This window comes from Thunnus albacares, chromosome 16 (genome assembly GCF_914725855.1).
Source record: "Thunnus albacares chromosome 16, fThuAlb1.1, whole genome shotgun sequence".
In the NCBI taxonomy this organism is placed as follows: domain Eukaryota; kingdom Metazoa; phylum Chordata; class Actinopteri; order Scombriformes; family Scombridae; genus Thunnus; species Thunnus albacares.
Genome location: NC_058121.1, coordinates 282473 through 305051, shown reverse-complemented (window position 1 = coordinate 305051; position 22579 = coordinate 282473). Strand labels below are relative to the sequence as shown.

The window sequence follows — 22579 nt, the reverse complement described above, 5'->3', positions numbered from 1 at the left end:
TCTTGGAAGCCTTTATCAAAGCTACAGCACACCTTAGGACTGAAAACCTAGAGTTCTATTACTTTCCTTTATCTGGATTATGACTTGGTATATGTGGTGTTCAGAGGGCCTTGCCAGTTTTAGTTGGACAGAGTTTTCCTCTGTTTTAAGCACAAGTTGCAATCCTCCATGAATGTTACAATTGTTAAGTCAGAAAAACTCTCATCATAAATTGAAAGGATTATGTATGAATGACATATGTATTTTCCATATTTGAATGGGAAAAACACAGTTGGACTGGGCAAGAACAGCTGTTGTAAATCTGATTTATTATAATAAGAGGAGCAAGGCTGGCATGATGGAGACAGGCCAGCACAGTTTGACACAGCAACGTGTGGCAATTAGAGTAAGCAATGTGAAGACTGATGACGGTGAAATCCTCCTATGTCCAACTTTAGACTTGTTTTAAGTTTGATGAAAATGCATTACTGACACACACCAGCAGGTCTTACAATGGTTTTATTAGAAGTTGTTTTTCCAACCCTCTGAGAGGCATCTAAATCTTATGTTGAGACATTTAATACATGGAGGTAACCAGCACAAAGTCAGCAGTGGCATTTGGCAGCTGGCTAGCCAAGAATGTGGTCCTCACAGCCTAAATGCTGAAGGAGGAGGAGACATCAAATATGACTGGAGATTGTTTAGATCACCTGGCTGTCAGCTACTTATGTGTCCCACCAGAAGTATTCTAATGCACTGCTGAACTGAGCATGTGACCTGACTCAGACTATACATTAAAGATTTCGGCATACACATTGACAAAGGCTTTTCTCCCCTCTGATCTCACCTGTGATACTGAGTCAACAAGCTGCTGTACTGTATCTTTCCTGATCAGAAATGCCTGGTCAGATATTGATATATAAAATTTTCTTAGAAAAAAAGTTGGTGACAGCTGTGACCTGAATAAATGAGACAATGAGGAAAGACCAAAGTGTTCCTGAAACAAATATACATTTTTGTCAATAGACTAAACCTAAATTATAATGAGATTCCAAAATAAACACTGTGTTTCATACAAACCACAGTGATGACAAAGAGAAGAGCCTGCAATAAAACCAATAATTAAGAAAGAAAAATATTTATTGGTTAAAATAGCTTTTCACAGATACAATGAATGAGTTGTTGGTTTGCTATCATGCACTTACACTGTACAACAGTGGATCCCCATGGATTAGCGTTGTCTGAATAACTGCAACAAATGACTATTGTTCCTGTTCTGTCAACGGAAGAAGACATCTCTCACAGAACTCATCAATGAAACCAGCGATCAGATGTCTGATATTATGCACTGTAGTGATTTCTGTGTTATAAAATAAATTAGTAACATCTATATCAGAAAACTCTTACCACTTTCTGTGTGCATCATATTACACCTCTATCACCAAGATCTCAGTGCAAACACCATTGTAGCTGAAAGGTCAATGACACATGTAAGTACCGACAGAATGATGCACACTTAAAAATTCAGATAAAAAGGAAAAAAAAAGCCCAAATTGAGATTTATCCTAGTGTTTGGTAGTTGTGGAGCTACATTGGCATACATTTTAATATAATTGACTAAATATTAGTCCAGATCTATAAGAAGTCTTCTAAAAACTCACATTTTTATTGTGACACAGTTAGCTTGATTTACAGTACTAAATATCTATTTCTCAAGCAGCAATGGGTACATCGAGTCTGAAAGACAAAATATTACCTACAAAACAAAAGAATCATTCACTCAAATATGTAAAACACAGATAATCATTCTACTGTCTCTACTTCTGACAAATGATGAAAAAAGAGAATGCACTTGTTAAATGATGACAGTAATAAAGCCTTTCTTTATGTTTGCTGTGTCATAGCAGCCTGAAACCTCAGCCTTGCTACTCTCACACACACCTGAAAAAAAAAATAAAACCACAAAATGAAAACATAGATTGACAACACATAAATTCAAAGTTTATCAGGAAACAACAGTTCAGACTGAATGACAAAGTTACTAAAGAAAAAAAGCAAATTTTTTAAACTGTCAATAAATATACAGTTTGTGGGGAGTTGCTATAAGATGTTTTCTGTGATTTAGAGACACTGGATAGTAGTCAATTTTTCCCCTAAGTGGTAGGTGTCCTATAGATGCCAAGCAATAAATATTCACTACAACTGTTAAGCATTCTCCCCAATACCATGTTTTACTATAAGCCACATGCAGAGGATGAGCCAGATGGTTAACACTTTACATGTAGTTGCTCTTTGTCTATGCGATGGCACTGGACATTTTAGCCTCTCTCTCTGAGTGACTATAATGTGATTGTAATTGAAAACTGGGATAAGATATTTATGATATGAGTGAAAGCAGAAGAAAAATGAAAAATTATAAATCGTGCTGATTCAAACATAAATCAAACTTTGTTAAGCAAGCAACTCAATGTGTGGCTGAATCCATCAAACTGTCTTTCAATTCAGACATGTCTGAAAAGCACTGCAGTGCAGCGTCGGTAAAAATGGAATGTAGAGACACTGTGTGTGTGTGTGTGTGTGTGTGTGTGTGTGTGCGCGCACGTGTATGTGTGTGTCTCTGTATGTGTATCTGTGTGTATATCAGTGACGAAAAACCTGTCTTTCATTTTCCTATTTCATACTTTTGGCCATCCTTCCTGTTGGTTATTATTGTGTCTTATGCTGAGCTACACAGCTTTATAACAGTGTGCACAGGGTCACCATACAAGTGATCACATGGGTAAATAAATCACAGAAACCACTTATTTGACTGTGAAAATAAAAGTGAATATCAATGCGAGGGACTGTCCTCACCTGAAAAACAACAGCATTAGTCATTTGTGCAAACATCTAATACATAAACATCTATGTTTATGCGTTCTTGGTAAGAGACCTGTTGCAGTCGTACTTGAAATGACTGTCAGGAACAAAGGTGGAAGTAGTGTGACATCATTCTTCAGTAATAGCTCTTAGGGAGGAGGTGAGGGTGAATAGTTAGGTGTACAAAGCAAGTGGCTTTGGCACAGGAGTGTTTATATCTTATGTCCTACCAAAACTCAGTGTCGTTTTTTTTTTAACCCTAAAGAAGATCTTTCACTAACCATAACAACGCAGTTTTAGATACCTTACGCACAACTCTAATACGAGTTTATTTTGTAAGTGCCATATGGGTCAGAACTGAAAAATTGCAAGTACGAGCAGTTTGAGTTTGTTGTACCAAACTGCCAATGGTTATAATTATTGTCTGCAATCAGAATGGACAATCTAAATGTGTTCACCCTCACCTCACTCTCTAAATTCCAAATCAAGTGGTTTAGATCATTTAGCAACATTGGGGATGTGGGACATGTGGTGATGGGGATTTGTTTCTTACGCTACTGGACCCTGCTTTTATTTATTTCTATAAAAAAAATGAACCACAGTTAGCTTAGAAGGCAAATTTGTATCTGGTGTTCCTGGTCAAATGTTAAAAAGACACAGCTAACAAGTCACCCTGTTGTAAAGCTGTCACTATACCTTCATTGTTAAGTAAAATTCCGTCACCAATAGGAAGCTTAGCAGAAACTACGAAAACAGAATTTTTCTTCAATGTAAGCTTGGCAAGTTAAAAGCAAACAAGTCACTTTGACCAGTGTGCTCCTCTGTTCTTGAACTGAGGAGTAACTGCTTCTAAGGAATACCTCTGTTAGATGCCATTCCTGCTGTTCTATTTTCTTAAAGCTGTGTTAGCTCCACTAAAAAGTTATGGTAAAAGTCATCAAAATTATTTGCAACTTGTACCTTTGACAGTGTTATATAACAAGTTTTAATGTCTCTCTGATGAACTAAGAGTCTATGTTGAAGACAGTGATTGAGGTTAGCCCCACCTCCTGCATGAACCTATGTGATTGAGTGTTTCCTGATTCTCTGGCTGCTGCCACATGTCGTCAGCCAGGCAGAGGTGGGAGGAGGTGGAACCAGGGCTTACACATCCAGGTCGTCTGGCCTGGCTCGGCTGCTCATCCGGCTGCTGGCCCGGCTACAAGGCCTGGCGTCCATCAGTGCCAGCGGCTGCAGCTCGTGTCCTGCTGTTGAGGACAGTTTCTTATGGTCATGGGTATCATCGGGGAAGTCAAAGGCTTGTGCGTGGGAGTTTGAAATAGTGCTTCCTCCACCATTCTGGCCAAGACGGTTCTGCTCTGTGGAATAGTTGGCCCAGTTCTGCTCATTTGCCTGCTTATTATAATTACGGCATGAGCCAGTTCCTCGCTCCCCTGTGGCTAGCTTATAGCCTGGGGGGGACATGGGTGAAAGTGGGGCAGTTGGGGATGAACAGCCATTATAGTAGGCATACTTGGTGGTGGACAGTTCTTTCGGGGTATGGCTCAAAGTGCCTCCACTGGGGTAGAGCGTGGGCTGCTGTTTGCCCTTCACACGATCTTTGATCCTCTTAAAAAACACATAGAAAAGCTCAATGACGTTGAGCAGCAGGGATACCAGTGAGACCACCAGCATGAAGATGATGAAGACGGTCTTCTCTGTGGGACGAGACAGGAAACAGTCCACCCTGTGTGGGCATGGGGCCCTCTCACAAGTGTAGACTGCAGCTAGGCTGAAGCCATACATGTACCACTGGATAACCAGGAAGCCCACCTCAAACATAGACTTGAAGAAAATACTGACTATATAGGTTCTGAGCAGGGCCCCCTTCATCTTCACTTTGCCATGCTCCTCAATGCCATACTTAAGCTTTTTCATCTCAATTTTCTTCAGTGGAATGTCAACATCACCTCCATCATTTTGCACGGCTTTAAGCTCATCCTCCTTCCTTTTGAATTTCTGTTCCTTCCTGTTCAGATAGAAGACATGAGCCAGGTAGAGGAGCGTGGGCGTTGACACAAAAATGATCTGGAGAACCCAGAAGCGAACGTGGGAAATGGGAAAGGATTTGTCGTAACAGACATTCTCACAACCAGGCTGCTGGGTGTTACATTTGAAGGCAGACTGCTCGTCTCCCCAGGCTGATTCCACTGCAGTACCCAGGACAAGGATCCTGAAGATGAAGAGGACAGACAGCCAAACCTTCCCCCCCGCAGTAGAGTAGGCCTGGACCTTGTCCAGCAGACGACCAAGAGCACTCCAGTCACCCATCCTCAGGGAGCGTTAGCTGGTGAAACAAAAAGGGCAATGCTGAACTGGCAATAATATATAGACAGTATCAACTATTAAAACATATCATAAATGTTCACCACTCACATACTGCTGTACTGAGCTTACACAGCTACAGTGCAACATATCTAAATTAAACTTTTGATTTTTAGGGAAGATTAACATCCTCAGCGTTCTTGACATTTGGTATTTTTGGCAGCGTTATGTGATTAAACAGCATTGTTATTGGAGGAGACAAAACTAGATGTTTCATGACGCAGAACACAAGCTAATCCAATTACTGAGAGCAGAGACAGAAAACACAGTTTGGTCAGTTTATGCAACACTGCCCTTTAAATTGAGACAAGGATGTGAAAATCTGAAATTAAATCTCTCATTCATTAACTGAGAAAAATCTTTAACAACCTTTTAGTATTCATCAAAAAAAGTGCTTTAGATCGGATTTATACAGAAAGTTTAATATTGTTAGATTTCTTGCATCAGAAAGGTAATCAACTCCTCTCAGTCTCAAGCACAGTTATCAACCTGGTCAGCACTCATGGAAAAAAAACATATTTCAGTCACATGAGAGGATTCTACCTAAATTATTTTTCTGCTGCATGTCTAAACTTCTTTCTCAGACCTTCAAACAATATCAAGTAAGAAAACCTGCTAACTATTGTGTTGTACAGCTTTAAGCCTGTTTTAAAAATGTATATGTCAGAGTTTATACATGTTTACAACTTTCAGTAGTCTTTAAACCTCTACTTCCATTCGTGCAGAAACTAAAGTTGCTGTTTCAAGTTTTAAACTCTGTTGCAAGCCTTAGTCCAGCTATTCCTCAACAGGTTTTCTTGTCTGCGAAATACAGTGAGGAGGAGAGATTAAACAAGGAATAAAAGAAACAAAGCTGATCATCAGCAGACGCAGCTTGTCTGCTGGGCAGAAATGCAAAAAAACTTCAGAGAAGAAAATCTGCTGAATGCTGTTTTCTTAGCCAAGCTGTTGAGAATGAGGTTGCTGGAAAAAAGCCACTATGCTGCATGAATGTGTACCCAATCTGATAAGTGTGTGTGGCAGAACAGACACTGCAGCTAAGTCTACTCAGTTAGGCCTGTTGTGAGCTTCTTTGCTCAGTGATTACAGAGAAGCCCTGCAGATCCACAGAACATTTTCTCAAGGAAAATCAGCCCATTACAAAGGTCTGGGATCAGCTGAGTTCCTATTAAAAATGTAGTCCTGACCATTGTGACAAAGTTCAATCAAAGTCTGACCATTGTGACAAAGTTCAATCAAAGTCTCGATAGACTGGCTTTCCAACTAAGTTACACTAACATTTCACTGACATTAAAGTACAATCTTAGTCAGGGGATGTAAAACACTGACTAGTTAACTCTGCAGCACTGTGCTCCTTTGGGCTCATCCCCTGAAACTTAGCGCCACCCTTGGTCAAAAGTAACTATAACTGTCTGTAGACTCAGTATCCATGCAAGAGTCTCAAAGGTCCAGAACAATAGAAATGAATACACTGATAATACTCAGTTCATATACAAAGAAGAAGTCCTTTAAGGGGTTCTATGAGACTTTTGGGAATTTTTGGAGTTCTTTAGGGGTCTTCAGCAAAATTAGCAGAGCGCAATGTGATTCTTACTATAATTAAATGATAAAGGACAGATTGTAAATTTTAATCCAGGTTGCACTCTCACCTTCACTGTTCAACCATCCCATATGAAAAGTATGGATGGAGGTTTGTAGACTCCAAATCGGGTCTCTTTGCCCCATGCATATAACTGAGAAGGGCTGTCACAAGTTTTAGAGCAGTGTGTGGTGACAAGGAAAAACCTCCAACAGATATACAAAAATACATTTTACTTAAGAGAGCAGGGACAGGGTCATGCCTTCATAAGGAGGTTCATGTGGATAAGTAGGAACCTTCAGTCTAATCCACATGGTGCCAAACAGCATGTGCTCTCATTTATCTTATAATAAAGCACATACAATGTCTCCTGCAACCTGGAATATATCCAGAATAGCCAATATCCAGAATTCATTGTCATTCTGTAGAAATTCCCCTCACCATGTGAATCTTCAGGAGAGTCAAACATGAAGAGTAAAAAATGGGAGATAATGAGGTGAGGGAAATAGTAAAGTGATTTTATTTTTGTTATTAGACAGAGAAAATCCCGCCACTTTCTACATGAGTGAGTTTGTCTGGTGGAAAATGACGAAGACAGAGCAGAACAATAGACTCCAACACAATGGCCCAATTAGCAGACCTCTGAAATCCCACTGACGACTCTGTGAAGTGGTTTTCCATGAGAAGTCACTAGATATGAATGAAAAACAGTCCAAATTATTTAGCATTTCTCTAGTTTCTAGGTTCCTGGTGGCTACTGAACAAGTGTTTTTAAAGTAAATTTGTCACTGGGTTCTGGGCGTGACTCTTTAAATATACAACAGAACTTTACTTTAAGTTGTTAAGTCCAGAGGACAGATCAGTGACTCACACTGCGACAGCAAAATGAGGTTTTGGATGGAAAAAATGATAGTAAACGTTTATAAGAGTTACTGCGGACCTCGTTTGATAAATGAATCAATAGTTTTTCCACTAAGTTCTGATTCCTTTTCTTTGTCGTATTTCACATTTTTCTCTCTGTACATGAGGGCCTAAGGTAGTTTTCCTGAACGTTACATTCAGTTGAAGATAATTAATGAAGTAGGCAAACGGAGCGGTTTTCCTAAAAGTGAAGGAAAAGGAAAGAAAATTCTTTTACCCTACTTTCTTAGTTGCACTGCATGTAGTTTGAAGCGCACCGGAGCTTTTTCCGACTATTTTTAACAGGGTTACTGACGAGGAAACTTTCTTCAGACACGTTAAAAAAACACAATAATGCTTTAAACTTACCTGGAAAGTTACAGATAGAAAGAAGAGGGCCCGGAGGGACTTTTTCCGTCACTTGTAGAGATCACTCCCTAGCGAAGTTGAAATCCAAGTTTGAGACCAAGAGGGAAACTGAGCCCAACTTGTCAAACCTCCCTTATAACAGTCCCGTCAGAGAATTTACAGTCACCTGATCTCTACGTCAAGACCGAAGCCCCCGTCTGCTGGGAGGACGAAGACAAAAGACTCAGACAGCCAAGGTGTGGATTCTTTTTTGTTTGTTTGTTTTTGTTTTTTGTTTGTTAGTTTGTTTTGTTGTTTTTTGTTTTGTTCCATAAACAATACAAGCTGTGGTGACGAACTAAAACTAAAAGAGAGAATTTATCCCTTTCTTAAAAGTCCTGACTTAAAATGGAAAACAGATGCAGGGCCTCTGATGTTATATTGTCACAGTAGCACAGTGGAAATGTAATGTTACTAGTGAAGGACAACTAAATATATATATGTACACAAGTAGTGCACTTTCAGGTAGTTTTACTTTACTTGATTATTTCCATTTTTGCTGCTTTACTTCTACTCCACTTCATTTAGGTCACAGCTGGAATTACAGGTTTCTGTGTAGATTAAATTTTACAACATTGTTTCCGATTAAAATACCCAAACAATAGTTCAAAACAGCTCTACCTCTGCCACCTACAACATTAAAATGCTGCTTTCACATGAATCTATCAATTATAATAATACACTAACACTAATGTAACATTCTGACAGAGGGCATTCTGCATAATGAGTACCTCTCCTTAAGTACATTTAGCTGATGATAAATTTGAATGCTAGATCTTTTGCTTGTAATGGAGTATTTTTACATTGTGGTATTGATTATTGAGTAAAAGATCTGGCTAATTCATCCACTAGTGATTGTAATAAATTGGCGGACATTTATTATTACATTGCTTTTAACAAGTCAGTGAGTCTGAAAACAACTTTAATGGCATGGATTTCATCTCAATGGATGTCAAGAATTCTGTTGATTTTAGTGCATTGACCAGCTGTTTTCATTCTTGTTTTAAGATAAATCCTGACACAAAACCATAATGAACAAGTGTAAATAATTGCTATCCTAATCCCTAGTTTAACCAAAAATCTCTCTATTAAATGTTATTCTTATAATGCTTTATTCTGTCATATCATGCCAATGATGCCCTATAGCTCCTATGATGCTTTCTAGTTCTTAGATTGTTTTTATTTTGGCTGTATGCTGTTTTATGTTCTCTTTCTCCTCAAAGCCATGTGTTTGAGTATTTGCTTCTGATGCCTTCCAGTGTTCTCTAGCTTTGGTTTATGATAAAGATCCTAGTGTGGTTATGAGGTCTAAATAAATATAATATAAGTATAAAATAAAACAAATTAAAGTGAAAAGAACTGAAATACACTCAGCAAGCACCACTCCTAAAGTCAAACTAAAACCTGTTGATAGTGAATTGTTCATGTGTATTTTGTAACTTTCCATTAAACCACTTGGGTCTTACATATTGCATTTGACTAGTGCATAGCACCACCTAGTGACTGAAATAATGCAATGCAGGTGTATGTGGGAACATTACAATCACACTACTGTGTACATGTTGTAGCAGGGGTGTTGCTAAAATCTTCTTTAGCGCCCTGGGGGAGGTCCTAGTGCTGCTGCTCTAATCCAGCATTTCCATTGGCTGTGCTGCCCACTCAGAGCCCACAGTAGAGACTGTAACGGTAGTCGGAAAACACTGTAGTTGTGACAAGATGTTGGCTAAAACTTTACCAAGATAAACATAATATACAGAGTGAAATAGTAAGTTGTAACAGAGTGAAGATACCAGGCTCTAATATGAATTTGTGGCAAATTATGGTCAATGTAGCGAGCTATCAAGTTGTTACTCATTTGTTACTTGCTTAACTTTTGCTAACTTTAGGTTTAAGTGAGGAAAAGACAAGCGGATAGGCTATATAACATTAACATTATACAGTGGAAACCACTTATATGGATCAAAAAGCTCAGGACAGAATCATTCCTAAATGCTGTTTAAATAATTTGCTTATAGTAATCAATTGTCTGCTTACAGTGATCATTTTGGGTCTTTTCATACATGAAAACATGGGGGAAAATAAAATTACAGTAACTTTATTTTTATTTTTTTACCTTACTCCCATGATACACATATGATATTGTAATTAGTGGCTGCACCATTATCAGGGCTATGGAGGTGCGGGGTTTAGGTGTGTTTATTTGTAACCACCGTGAAACAATCAGAAAATAACGTTTTCTTCCTTTCATTCACCGGCTTTCACGCTACCACTGCTCGCTCTCCTCATCCACTCTCTAGCTCACTTGACCACTGCTTCCATCTTAAAATGAGTCAGGAGGCATCAGCAGTGAAACAGCTGTACTGTATTTTGGAATAGCTACAGTGAATAGCAAACCTGGCCATTTCATTACTTTTTTATTTGTGTAATAAATGTACAAATGTCAATTATATGGTTATCTGCATGAGAAATAAAGAAAAAGAAAAAGGTTATAATAATTATCTGCTTATAGTGATTAATTTGATCCAGATGGCGTGATCACTATAAGCATTTTCCACTGTACTAACTAACTGATGAGCCAGCCAGCCAAAGTGTGAACGACCAAAGAGATAGAAATAATGTTATTGACAGCTCTTTACATACTATGCTTTTATATACCCCTTAAGTATTTCAAAACAATCATATCAGTAGGCATAGATTGTTGTTTATAATCAGTTAATGTCAGTGCCGAAGGCCGGTCAGATGAGATTTTGCCAGTTCAGACAAATACAAATTTAATTTGGTTGATCACTCATTAAGCCTTGAGTCAATCTGAGTTTAATAAAATAACATGTTACTGAAAACAGGTGAGGAGAGGGAGAGGAGGAGGATAGTGATCAAGAAGAAAGCGAGTGGGAGTTGTTTAAGCTTTGAGTTAAAATTAATACTGAATTTTATGACATAAGCCTATTACTCATACTAGGCATAAACTAGCCTAAATGATTTTTAGTTTTAGAGGTTCACACATCAAACATCAGTCTGTGTATCAGTAACATACTTAGGACCTGCAACGTATCTAAGAGAGAGGAGATAGCTTTCCTTGACTTCAATACCTTTGCTTGATCTGTGCCTGCTGTAAGTGGATGGAAGCATTTAAGTCATATTAGATCTGTGCCTAATACATACTATGAAGAGACAGATCTATTGTGCTGATTTTATACCTATTGCTACTCTAAAAATTCATGACAAACAAACATTTTGGGGCCAATAAAAAAAAATCCTCCCCCCAGCCCCCCCGGTAAAGACTTAGCCCCCCTAACCATAAATCTCTAGTGACACCCCTGTGTTGTAGCATTACATTACCACACCTTACGACTTTATCTAATGGAACTTGTTTAATCACCCACTATCATTGTCATTTACCAAACTTACAACTTGTCAGTCTACTGTGAATCAATAATTAACTGTCTCATCGCACTGAGGAGGTGCTCTGGACTCTCTAATTACATTTTAAAATGGCTACTGTCATCTGTTTACAACAACTGGGTTCACATCAAAGCTGCTGCTTTACAACATTAATTCCAACAGACTTATAATAAATAATTATTGTAAATTGTGAACATTTTTTGCAGCACAATGTAACTCATATTGTCAATACAATACATATGCCATATTATGATGTATATAATAATACTTTCAATGGAGAATGACTGAAATTCTTCCAGATGGTCCAGTCCATTATTATAACTGTAAAGCCTCTACTCACCATGTCTGACACAGGGGAACTGGTGTTATTGACAAATCAGAGTGCAGTATGGTGAACACTTATTTTTGTAAATTAATTTATTCAGTTGAACTTCAGTTGAGGAAAAAATACGGCAAAGGTCATTTCTAAACTATTAACATTATTGTCCCAAAGCACATGTAATTTAATCATTAAGAACCTTTCACACGATCCAACTATTGACCATATAAAAGAAACAGTTAACATTTTAGAGTGAAGTATGCAAAAGAACATCTAACATTGTATAATGTATAATTCATGTATCAGGTGTCCTTCTCTTTACTTATGCAGTCGATGTTTTTCTCATCACTGCAGAAGCCTGACACACCCTGAGCAGGCAGAGGCAGCAGTGGGAAGCCTCCACACTGGCTGCTCATAGGCTCCCATGCTGGGTTGGATGGGTACTTCTGTGAACTGAGCACATGCTGCTGAGCTAGAATCTGTTTCCTGCTGTCTCTCCTCTTGTTACAGAGCAGGTAGATGATTTCAATGATGTTGAGGAGCACCGAAATGCCAGAAACTACAAGCATGAAGAGGATGAAGATTGTCTTCTCTGTGGGACGAGAAATGTAACACTGGGCACCGCTGAGATGAGCACAAGGTGGAGAGATAGTACAGTGGAAGTAGGAGACTATGAACACAGGTCCAAAGATGTAGAACTGGCCCACACTGAATCCCACCTCTAGAATGACTTTAAGGACCAGCTGGGTCATGTAAGTGCAAAAGAGGATGCCTTTTATCTTCACCTTCCCTCTGTCATCTGTATATTTGGGCTTCTTCAGTATATTTCCATTAGTGTTGCCCCGCAACTGCTCTATCATCCTTTTCTCTTTGTGAATGATGTGAACAGCATGGCCCAGGTAGACCAGGGTGGGTGTTGACACAAAGATGATCTGCAGGACCCAGTAATGAACGTAGGACATTGGGAACATCCAGTTGTAGCAGGCGTGTTCGCAACCTGGTTCTAGAGAGTCACAGTAGAATTCAGACACTTCATCTCCCCAGACTTTGTCTGCAGCAGCACCGAGGACAAAGATTCTGAACAAGAAGAGGACACTCATCCAGATCTTCCCCACTACAGTGGAGTGAGACTGAACCTTGTCTAGCAGTGAGGATAGGTAAGACCAGTCACCCATGTCTGGAAACTAATATCTGAAGTGGAGAAACACACACAGTTGTGGGTTGAAAAATAAATGAGACTAGTACAAAGAGCATTTATGTTACTAACAGATAAAAACCCAGAGATACTTAGATTTTTCAAAAAATATTAAAAATGAAAACAACAATAGTCTGTCAAAAGCTATGTCTCTGTGAAAGGCAAACCAGAAAATAATTCAACAAGTAAGCTTAGGATTTCTAACATTCATAAAACTGAGTCTTATGAGCCCTTTAGCCTTTATGGAGCTATATTTATTAAACTTCTAAGAGCACTAGCTCATGTATATGGTAGCCTCCAACCATATACATGAGAAGGAATTATAGGAAATGACACAAAATTGAGAGAAAGTTTGGTAGATGACATCCGAATAAACAGGTGACAAGGTGAATCTAGCACCACACAAAAAAGATGTTTGCAAATCTAAAAGTGCAAGAATAAAAAGTGGTGTAACATCTTTAGATAACAAACAAGAAAACAGCAGCTGCATCTGGTGAACTAAAGCTACCCTGTTGTGAATAATACATATTGCTTCATATAATATATTGTACATAAATATAAAAGTAACATTAAATTTAATTTAATTCCAAAGATATTCAATGAGAAGGTTTTTTAAGTCCAAAATTTCACTTTTAGCAGTTTGATAAATACAGGCCCAGATGTCTCAAAGCCATGGCTTTATAAATACAATATAATTTACAGATATAGCTCATGTCTATGATGGAAGCAAGACGCTCAAAATATGCAACAACTAAAGTATGCTGATATGGTGTCTTGGAACAGCAAGTGATTTGCCTTAAAGAAACACTAAAATACCTCCAGTGACACAATTCTGTGTTAATTAGCAGGTGTTTTAATTCATTGTTACAGAAATATGAAATGTACTTGCCTGTCAGGACTCAGATATTAGACATTCTTTTCCATGAGCACAATACAATGAATGATGTGAGTCGCTGACCAGGATAAGACTTAAATACTGTTGAGTCCTGTGGGTTTGGTCTGCTGCTCAACAGCTTCTTGTTTCACTCAGTCAAACTCGTGATTTTGACGAATCTTGTGTAAACCAGTTCCTGTCAAGGAAGTCTTAATGACACTTAACACCACATTTTTCTATGATTAATTCACACTGTAAATCATACTTTGCTTTACCTCCCACTTTGAGGGGGAGGCAAAGCACACCCAGACTGTACGTGACCAGACTGACCCAGACTGTACATGATTCAAGATACGCCCTGGTTATGTGGAATGCAAATGTGCAGAAAGGTATATTAGTCTCAAAGGGAAGATCTGAAATTGCAAGTTAAGGACAATTAGGAGGAAGTTAACATTTACATGTTTCACTATGTGTCATGGTGAGCAGCATCAGACTGATGGCGCAACATGAGCAACATAAAGTAGAGACTAGTAAATCTTAAAGATTTGGTTGACTTATAGACATATGAACATATGAACATATGACATTTTACAGAAGTTGTTTGTTTTTAGTTCAGAGGACGAGGACTATAGAAGGAAATTTAATTCTAAGCATCAGTATACATGTAAGCATCAGTACATAATGTATAAAGAAAGAATAATTTGACTACATGAAGTTGTCAGGTAATGGGTTTCCTTAGTTGATGGTGAACTGGTGAACTAATGTGTATGGCTTTTGATTCTTTTTTTCTCATGTTATTCTAAGTATTGTTTGTTAAGTGACTGTAATTGACAGATCATCTATTTCTATTGTTTATTTATGTCGTGAGCAAGGGGCAGGCAAAATAAGATTTTCTTCTTTCTCCTGTTTTTTGATCATGGAATGTGTAAATTGAGAGTTGTGTTTGAATCGTTTTGGGGTTTTTTTTCTTTTCTGGAGCTGTGCATGAGCAGAACAAATAATGAATGAATGAATGAATGAATGAATGAATAGCAGTTATGAGAAGAGGGTCTTCCGAGGTAAAAAGCATTACTTTATTGAAAAATAATTAATTTTTGTCAAAATTTATTTTTTACAATTTCTGCCTGGGGGTCAGAGGTTACTGTATGGCTAAATATAATGAATAATGTAAAATATGTTCATTTTACTCAAAATGTTTACATTGCATCCCAAATGTACACACCTGCAGAGGGATGGGGGGTGGATGGATGTTCAACAAAACATCTGACAGTAACCCAGTAAACTGCTGTTCATTTCCCATTTTCCACCAACAGACATGAGTACAATCATTCCCTCACCTTAACCAAGTTATCATTACTGTACTCATGGCGACAAAGATCTCCTAACCTTTATGAAGTAATCATTTTAACGCAAACATTGATCTATGTCTAACCAAACCTTTACCGTAATGTTGTCACATCATAACACTTGAACAGTGATTTGTAATGGTTTTGTAAGGAACAGACGATGTCATCCTGCCAATAGAGGGGTGAGATCAACAAAAACATCTACATGTCTTTCTAGAGGGCAGTTACAAATGCTGTATTTTCTCATTTCATCTGGAGGACTTGTTGCTGGGAATGCAGGTGAGGCACTATGTCAGAGCTGGTAAATCTGAAAATCATCATCAATGATGAAGATATTCTCCACAATCATGGTATAATAAAGGTTAAATTAAACCTTCACTGCTATCACTGCAAATTGCAGATAGGTGACAAATTCAAGGATATACTTGGAATAAATGAGCTCCTCTAGTAGTGCCTGTATTCATAGCAGTTGCTTTTTGGTGGCTCCTCCCAATCTCACTGTGTCTAATGTCCATGCTAATACTACCGATACTACTTACTGTCAACATGTACTGAAGGTAATAGTGCATTTGTTAGCAAATCAACAATAATGTATGATACTTTACCAGTCACAATGACATAGTGTTGATACTATCTATTGATTTGATATTCCACTAAAATGAACTCAATCTTGACTCCTTGACTCTACATCAAATTTTTTATCATGAAAAAATGATACTGGTCCATGCACTTTGGAACAGTATTGTACACTTCATTTCCACACATCCAGAGGACCCAGCAATAGACCCATGCCTGGTATTTGTGACAGATAATTTGCACCTGGAGCAGGTATTTAACCCACAGCTTCACACCCGAACTTAAGAACCTTATGAGGCTTTGGTGTGAGGTTCTTCCATGTGTTTCCACTGTATTTTATAAACTGGGACATTTCAAATATATACAACCTCACGACCAACCTCATCATTTATATGGCCTGTTTTGTTTGTTTTAAGGAAGCAGTGGGACAGACAACAATAGTGGAGGCTCTGATACTGCTATTGATTTTCCTTTATGCGTATGTGAACATGACATAAAAGTTTTTTGGTTACTGTTTATTATGAAGCCTTAATTTTTATAATCTTGTTTAATCTTTTTCATTTTTCCCTCCACTGTCTGGCTGTGTGCTGTATCAACATCTCTGCCTTGCGTCAGATGTCATGTTTGTTGTAGTTGTCCTTGTGCTTGACCAATCACCCCTTAAAGTACCTGGAACTTACATTTAGTATCACATTGTTAGTGCCCAAATTTTGTTCCAGAAGCTCACCCCAAAAGTTGACAGAGAAAGGTGGAAACAAAACCATAGCCTGTGAAGTTGGATAAATTATATGTATGTAGGTTTTGTGATGTTAGGTCCTGTGATGGAAAAAGGCCCTTTCTGTTTCTGTGACTTCTGACTCTTCGTACCGCAGAGCCTAAAGCAGTGGAGGCATTCCAAGGAAGTTTATTTTTAATACTAGAGGAAATTTGTTTCTGCCCCTTTGGCTGGTTCATTGAAGCTTGGCTACAGTGTTCTAGAGCAGCCAGAAATTCTGCATGGTGCTCATGGGTACCTGAGCAGCCATTTTTAAAAGGAGTAAGGGTTATTCATCCACATTGGAACTGCTAATCTGATGTCAGTTTTTGTCAGCAGTTGGTAGCTGAGCTGTTATTGCTCAACATAAGTCCATTTTAACGTCATGCTTACGTGACAGAGAAGCACGTTGTTGGGGAGTGTGGGTGGGTTGGTCAGACCTGGGAGGAATCTGATGATTCTGCAATGTCAGTCTGAATATTTTTGATGTGACTGCACTTGTTGCTTGCCACAGTTCAACTACAGTCATGGCCCAGGGCCAAAATGATCTACTGGGCCCCTATTAACCCTACTAGACTACATTTTTCCTGAGGAAAAGGACCCTATTGAGACAGGGCCTCAAGATCAGGTAAAGCAGGGCCCACCTTAAGGCCCCTATTATGTCTGGTGACGCTGTGTTGTAGTGTTGCAGTACATATGCCTGAATACCATTTCAATTAGCACTAACCAGTTGATAAACAGAAAGCCTGGAGCCTTCAGGGCCCCTGGATTTCTACGATACAATGCAATAAAATACAAAACAAACAACTTTATTAGTCCCACTAGAGGCAAACTGTTTCTGCCCCTTTGGCTGGTTCATCGAAGCTTGGCTGGTGTTCTAGAGCAGCCAGAAATTCTGCATGGTGCTCATGGGTACCTGAGCAGCCATTTTTAAAAGGAGTAAGGGTTATTCATCCACATTGGAACAGCTGATCTGATGTCCGTTTTTGTCATCAGTTGGTAACTGAACTGTGATTGCTCAACATAAGTCCATTTCAACACCATGCTTGAGTGACAGAGAAGCACATTGTTGGGGAGTGTGGGTGTGTTCGTCAGACCTGGGAGGAATCTGATGATTCTGCAATGTCAGTCTGAATTATAAGAAGGAAGTGAGAGAATACCAGTCAGACTACAAGGACTGACTGAAGAAAGCAGATACTTCGGTAGGAAAATTTATTACTGTGTGAAGAGTTATTGTACAAATATAATATCAATTATTAATCAGTTAAATGTGAAAACCATGACAGAGTATTAAATTATTTGTTTATGTTTCACATGCTTCAGTAATGGAAGTTTGGTGAATGAACAGTCTAGGATAAAATGTATTGTCATAAAATGTTAATAACTCGCCTGAAAAATGTTTTCAACTGGAAATATTATGTATGTTGAGATGGCACAAATATCTGGCAGTTACAATCCAATAATATTGTGATTGGCATTAGCCAGTCATTGAAAGTTCAAAATCCTTAACAAATTAAAAATGTAGTGGCCCTTGTGCACTGAAAAATACATTTGTAAACAAGTGCACATGAGGGTTAGGGTTGCATATAAAATCTTTCCATCCTATATTCTTTAATCTCTAATAATTTCATAATACTGGTGTTTTGTTTTTATGGTATTTATTAGGAAATCAGGCTGCGTTTGAGTGTCTGTGTGGTCTGTTGTAACCTGTTCTGATTTGTTTCTATATAGCAAGCTAAAATTCTGTAATAGGAATTTTTTGGCTCTCTTGAAAAGATCTGAGTGAGCTATTGTTCATTCATTGCACTGGTGCTTTGATTTGTAAGACTAAACAAAGCTGAGTATATCAAAATATAAAATAGTGATGCACTAGATCAAGGCTTTGTTGATTAGTTTGTGGTAATTTAATTAATTACAAATTTGTTTGGTAATATGTACCACTGAGGCACAATTAAAACTTAAATGGCAAGGGCTCTGAGCGTGTGTGTGGGGCCTACACCGCAATTTTGCCCCCCGGGCCCCATAGCCAATTATACCAGCCCTGTTCTGTACATATGCATGTGTGTATTACCTGGAAGAGGGATCCCTCCTCTGTTGCCCTTCCTATTAAACTCAAGTCAAGGACAGAGGATGTCACCTGTTGTAAAACTCTTTGAAGCAAATGTGTCATTTTCAATTTGTGGCTATACTAAAATTGACTTGATTTCTTTGGAGAAGACATGATGCTAGTGTGTGCCATCACCTTGCTTGGTATTTTTGTATTGTTTTCACACTACCAGATTACAAACTACAACATCACATATTTTATAGGGCTGAGTGCAAGGTCATTTGGGTAGACCACATATGGGATATTATAGCATCTTCAGTTTTTCCTAATTTTTAGAGCGCTTTACAATCAGTATGCATGGACTTTTTCTACCATATAACCTTTGGCATGCTCTCTAATTTTGTAATTTTTTTTCTTTTTTAATTGCTTGATTTATTTTTGCCTTCTCCTGAATTGCTACAGCAATTATGTGAATTTTAAAATTTAGGTTACATAAACCAACATGTCAGGTTTGTAAATATGGACTGGTTTGTTGGTTTTACTGCTGTACATATTTGTTCTGATTATTCTGCCATGTCATGTCTCCACTTTGAATTGTCCTATGTGTAAAATGTGCTACACAAGTGACTGACTTGACCGACATATCTTCTTTCGCATAGTGCTGTTGGAGTCTGGCTCATCATGGGGGAGTGGTCCATCCTGTCTAGTTTGTTGGATAAGGTGCAGTCTCACTCCACTGTAGTGGGGAAGGTGTGGATGTGTGTTCTTTTCCTCTTCAGGATCTTCATTCTGGCTGCTGGCATAGATACAATATGGGGAGATGAACAAGGAAACATGAACTGTAACACCAAAAGCCCTGGCTGCAAGAACGCCTGCTACGATCGATCCTTCCCCATGTCTCACACACGCTTCTGGGTCCTCCAGATCCTCATTGTCTCAACACCAACACTCATTTATCTGGGCCATGTCCTGCTGGTGATTCGCAGAGAAAACAAGCTTAGAAGACGTCTGGAGCAGAAACTTGATAAGAATGGGATGATTAAAGCTCCAAAATATTCCAATGAACACGGCAAAGTGCAGCTCAAAGGTGTCCTGCTGGTCAGCTACATGATACAGCTGCTGTTCAAGATCGTGCTTGAAGTGGCATTCATCGTAGGCCAGTACTACCTCTATGGCTTCATACTTATGCCTAATAAGATTTCATATTCGGACTACCCCTGTCCATCACCAGTAGACTGCTTCATAAGTCGTCCCACAGAAAAAAACATCTTTATTGTCTTCATGTTGGCGATGGCTGTCCTCTCTGTGTTCCTCAACTTTGTGGAGATGTTCTACCTGATGATCTCAAAGATGCAGGAAAGAAAAAGGAGGAGCAGTGGCCCAATCCCCCCAAAGGAGATGCACTGCTTCAATAAACCAAACCACAATTTAAGTGAGAGAGTTACATTTTGTTGAAGGTCTAGATTTTCAGGTTTTCAGCTTTCAGATGGATCCTGAGCCAGCCTGTGCCTTGAGTCTTGCTTTACTCAATGTTGTTTGACATAAAAAGTCACATCAGGATTTAAATTGTCAGAGTATTACATGTACCTTGTGTGCCTATTATATATTTTGCTTCAGGCTTTAAATAAATCAGGTCTGTGGTGAGTAGTGGGATAAATCATACTCACTGCTATCTATCAAATTACACACAGGTGGTCGATGTAAAGGACACAATCTGATCTAAGAACTACTGAATATGGAGTTCCACAGCACAGTGTTTTGAGTCTGTTTTTCTTTTTGGTACACTGATGATTGTACATTAAAATATGCCCAATGTTTTTATATATGCAGATGTTTGTGCTTGTGTGTGTATCAATATGGTCAAGAGTAGTGTTTTAAGCGGTGTTGGTGTATTTATAAATATATATAAATTAATCAAACAAGCAGGCTAAAATTGGAATAATGTACTTTGCTTGATACACTTATTTTTGAAATAAATGAGGGATGGACATCAGTATTAATCCCAGGGGTGAATCAAAGCAATAGTACATTATCCCATTCTTTACATGACTTCATTGACATTTGCCACAGACCTGAATGACTTGACATTAAATATTGATTGTAATTTAAATTAAAATTAAAGGCAGGAATAACAAACAGTCTTCCACTAAAAGCAAAGCCACACACATGCTATAGTATGATTAACATGTTTTCAGCAAAATGTTTTTAATTGGAAATCACCTTAATTAATTTTGTTATAGTGCTGTATTATTAGATGTGAAGCATATCAGCATCAGGTCAGTCAGAAGTGTGTATCCAGCAAAAGTATGATGGATTTTATTTTACTTTTGTTAAATTAATTATTGTTTTATTATCATTTTGCTTTGTCATTTCACTGAGATGTTTTTTCAATTACAGCTTCTTTTTTACACTTATTGAACTGACAGATTTAACTGCTGTCCTTTACCCAGAGAGCTAGAAGCTCCTCCAGCTGCTGCTTTTCACTGTAAATGCCATATATGAGTTTAGTTTAAATTGTGGTTCTTCGAAATGTAATAAAATAATGTATGTATTGTATCAGAGCTATAATATATTCCAGTTTAAACTTTTTTGTACACAATGTACAAAAAAACGAGAAGCATAGTATCCAAGAAACCAGCAGAGCATAATAATCACATTGCAGGTTTCATTTCCATGACACTGTTCCATGACATCTGCCTCAGAATCCACTCATCATCAAATCATGCATCTCCAAAAAAGTGAACTTCCCAGAAAATGAGGAAGTCTGTTAGTTTATGGCAATCTCATTTTCAGTGCAAGCAGTTTAAAATGACAATGATAGCTGACTAAGAGTTATACAGTATACATCAAAACATCTTTATACAGTTATACAGTGTATACATTAAAACATCACATATTTAACGAAAAATGGGGGATGAGGATGTGTGAAAAATTTATCTCAACTCAAAGATTCACACTCCTTGTCAGCACTGATCCTGCTACTTAGGTAACACTGGCAGACATTTGCTAACATCTTAAAGCTACATTACTGTTCTATTCTGGGTACATAAAGCAGCCTCCCTGAACTTGAAAATATGCATTTGGACAACTGTGTTGCCTTACAGTAACAGCAAACTTAACTGCAAGCTAAATACACAACACATTAAATGTTTACCACTATTATCTACAGCTTCCTCAAGTACAATTAAATCCACTTGGGTCATGGGAGAGCCATGGATGTATAAAGACAACTGGGTACAGTGTCTGAGGTGGGGCCCTGATCATTCCTATAAAAGTTGCTCAGTGGCACATGAAGCCAAAAAAGCCATTTCCCGCTGTGAAGAAAATACCCGGATGAAAACATACTGTGCACTGGGCCCCATGTGCCCATAGAGCATGCCCACTGGAGAATTCCACCAGTTGACATGGCTAACTTTCGGTTTAGCCCTCTGGCTAACTTGAATGGAGATAAAACAATTCAATCATGCAGCTCTTCTAGACTTCCCAAATGTTATTGGACCGAATGGATCAAATTCTGATAGTGAAAAGAGTCATTTCACGGGGGTTGTGACACTCAAAAAAATGTATCTCTTTCATAAGAGATGCACTCTGGCCCAAAAGTCTTTTTGCATCACATGACAGACACTGAAGTCCTAATTATATGGTTTGGCCACTATGTCAAATTGGTTTCAAAGCCTGGCACTGTTCCTGGGGGGCTTGGGGAGAGTCCGCACCATCGTCCATCTTAAAAATCAGGACCTGCAGGGGGCTGAGTGCAATGGAACCATCTGCCCTCTGATTGGACAGATTGACTCTGCACAAAATGTTTTCACACATGCACAAAATATTTGTAAAGCTGCAAATTTTATTACACATTCACAAGCCATTTCACAAGCTCAAAATATTAACAACTGTTGATTACATAGATTTCCCCTTGATATTTTCTTTCTTCCAAATGACCCCTGGAATGCTTTGAGCTTCACAAATATAATTCCTTT

The 22579-nt window shown here is 38.3% G+C and overlaps 3 protein-coding genes across 4 annotated transcripts; 1 reads left to right on the top strand and 2 right to left on the bottom strand.

The window, feature by feature from the left end:
* Positions 1-1101: 1101 nt before the first annotated feature.
* Positions 1102-8207, bottom strand: gja1b (gap junction protein alpha 1b). Its single transcript, XM_044329394.1, has 2 exons — positions 8051-8207; positions 1102-5164 (listed from the first exon to the last, which is right to left on the bottom strand). Exon 2 carries the CDS (start codon positions 5146-5148, stop codon positions 3982-3984), a length of 1167 nt encoding a protein of 388 aa, XP_044185329.1. The 5' UTR covers positions 5149-5164; positions 8051-8207; the 3' UTR covers positions 1102-3981.
* A 3686-nt stretch (positions 8208-11893) lies between these two features.
* Positions 11894-13969, bottom strand: LOC122999551 (gap junction Cx32.2 protein-like). The gene is made up of 2 exons (XM_044376539.1): positions 13895-13969; positions 11894-13001 (listed from the first exon to the last, which is right to left on the bottom strand). Exon 2 carries the CDS (start codon positions 12983-12985, stop codon positions 12113-12115), a length of 873 nt encoding a protein of 290 aa, XP_044232474.1. The 5' UTR covers positions 12986-13001; positions 13895-13969; the 3' UTR covers positions 11894-12112.
* On the top strand, positions 12888-21158 carry LOC122999552 (gap junction Cx32.2 protein-like). Of its 2 annotated transcripts, none has more exons than XM_044376541.1 (2): positions 12888-12967; positions 19262-21158. In XM_044376541.1, exon 2 carries the CDS (start codon positions 19284-19286, stop codon positions 20055-20057), a length of 774 nt encoding a protein of 257 aa, XP_044232476.1. In that variant the 5' UTR covers positions 12888-12967; positions 19262-19283; the 3' UTR covers positions 20058-21158. The 2 variants fall into 2 exon arrangements, with proteins under 2 accessions (XP_044232476.1, XP_044232475.1); XM_044376540.1 differs by lacking the exon at positions 12888-12967 and adding an exon at positions 17710-17757.
* The last annotated feature ends 1421 nt before the right edge of the window (positions 21159-22579 follow it).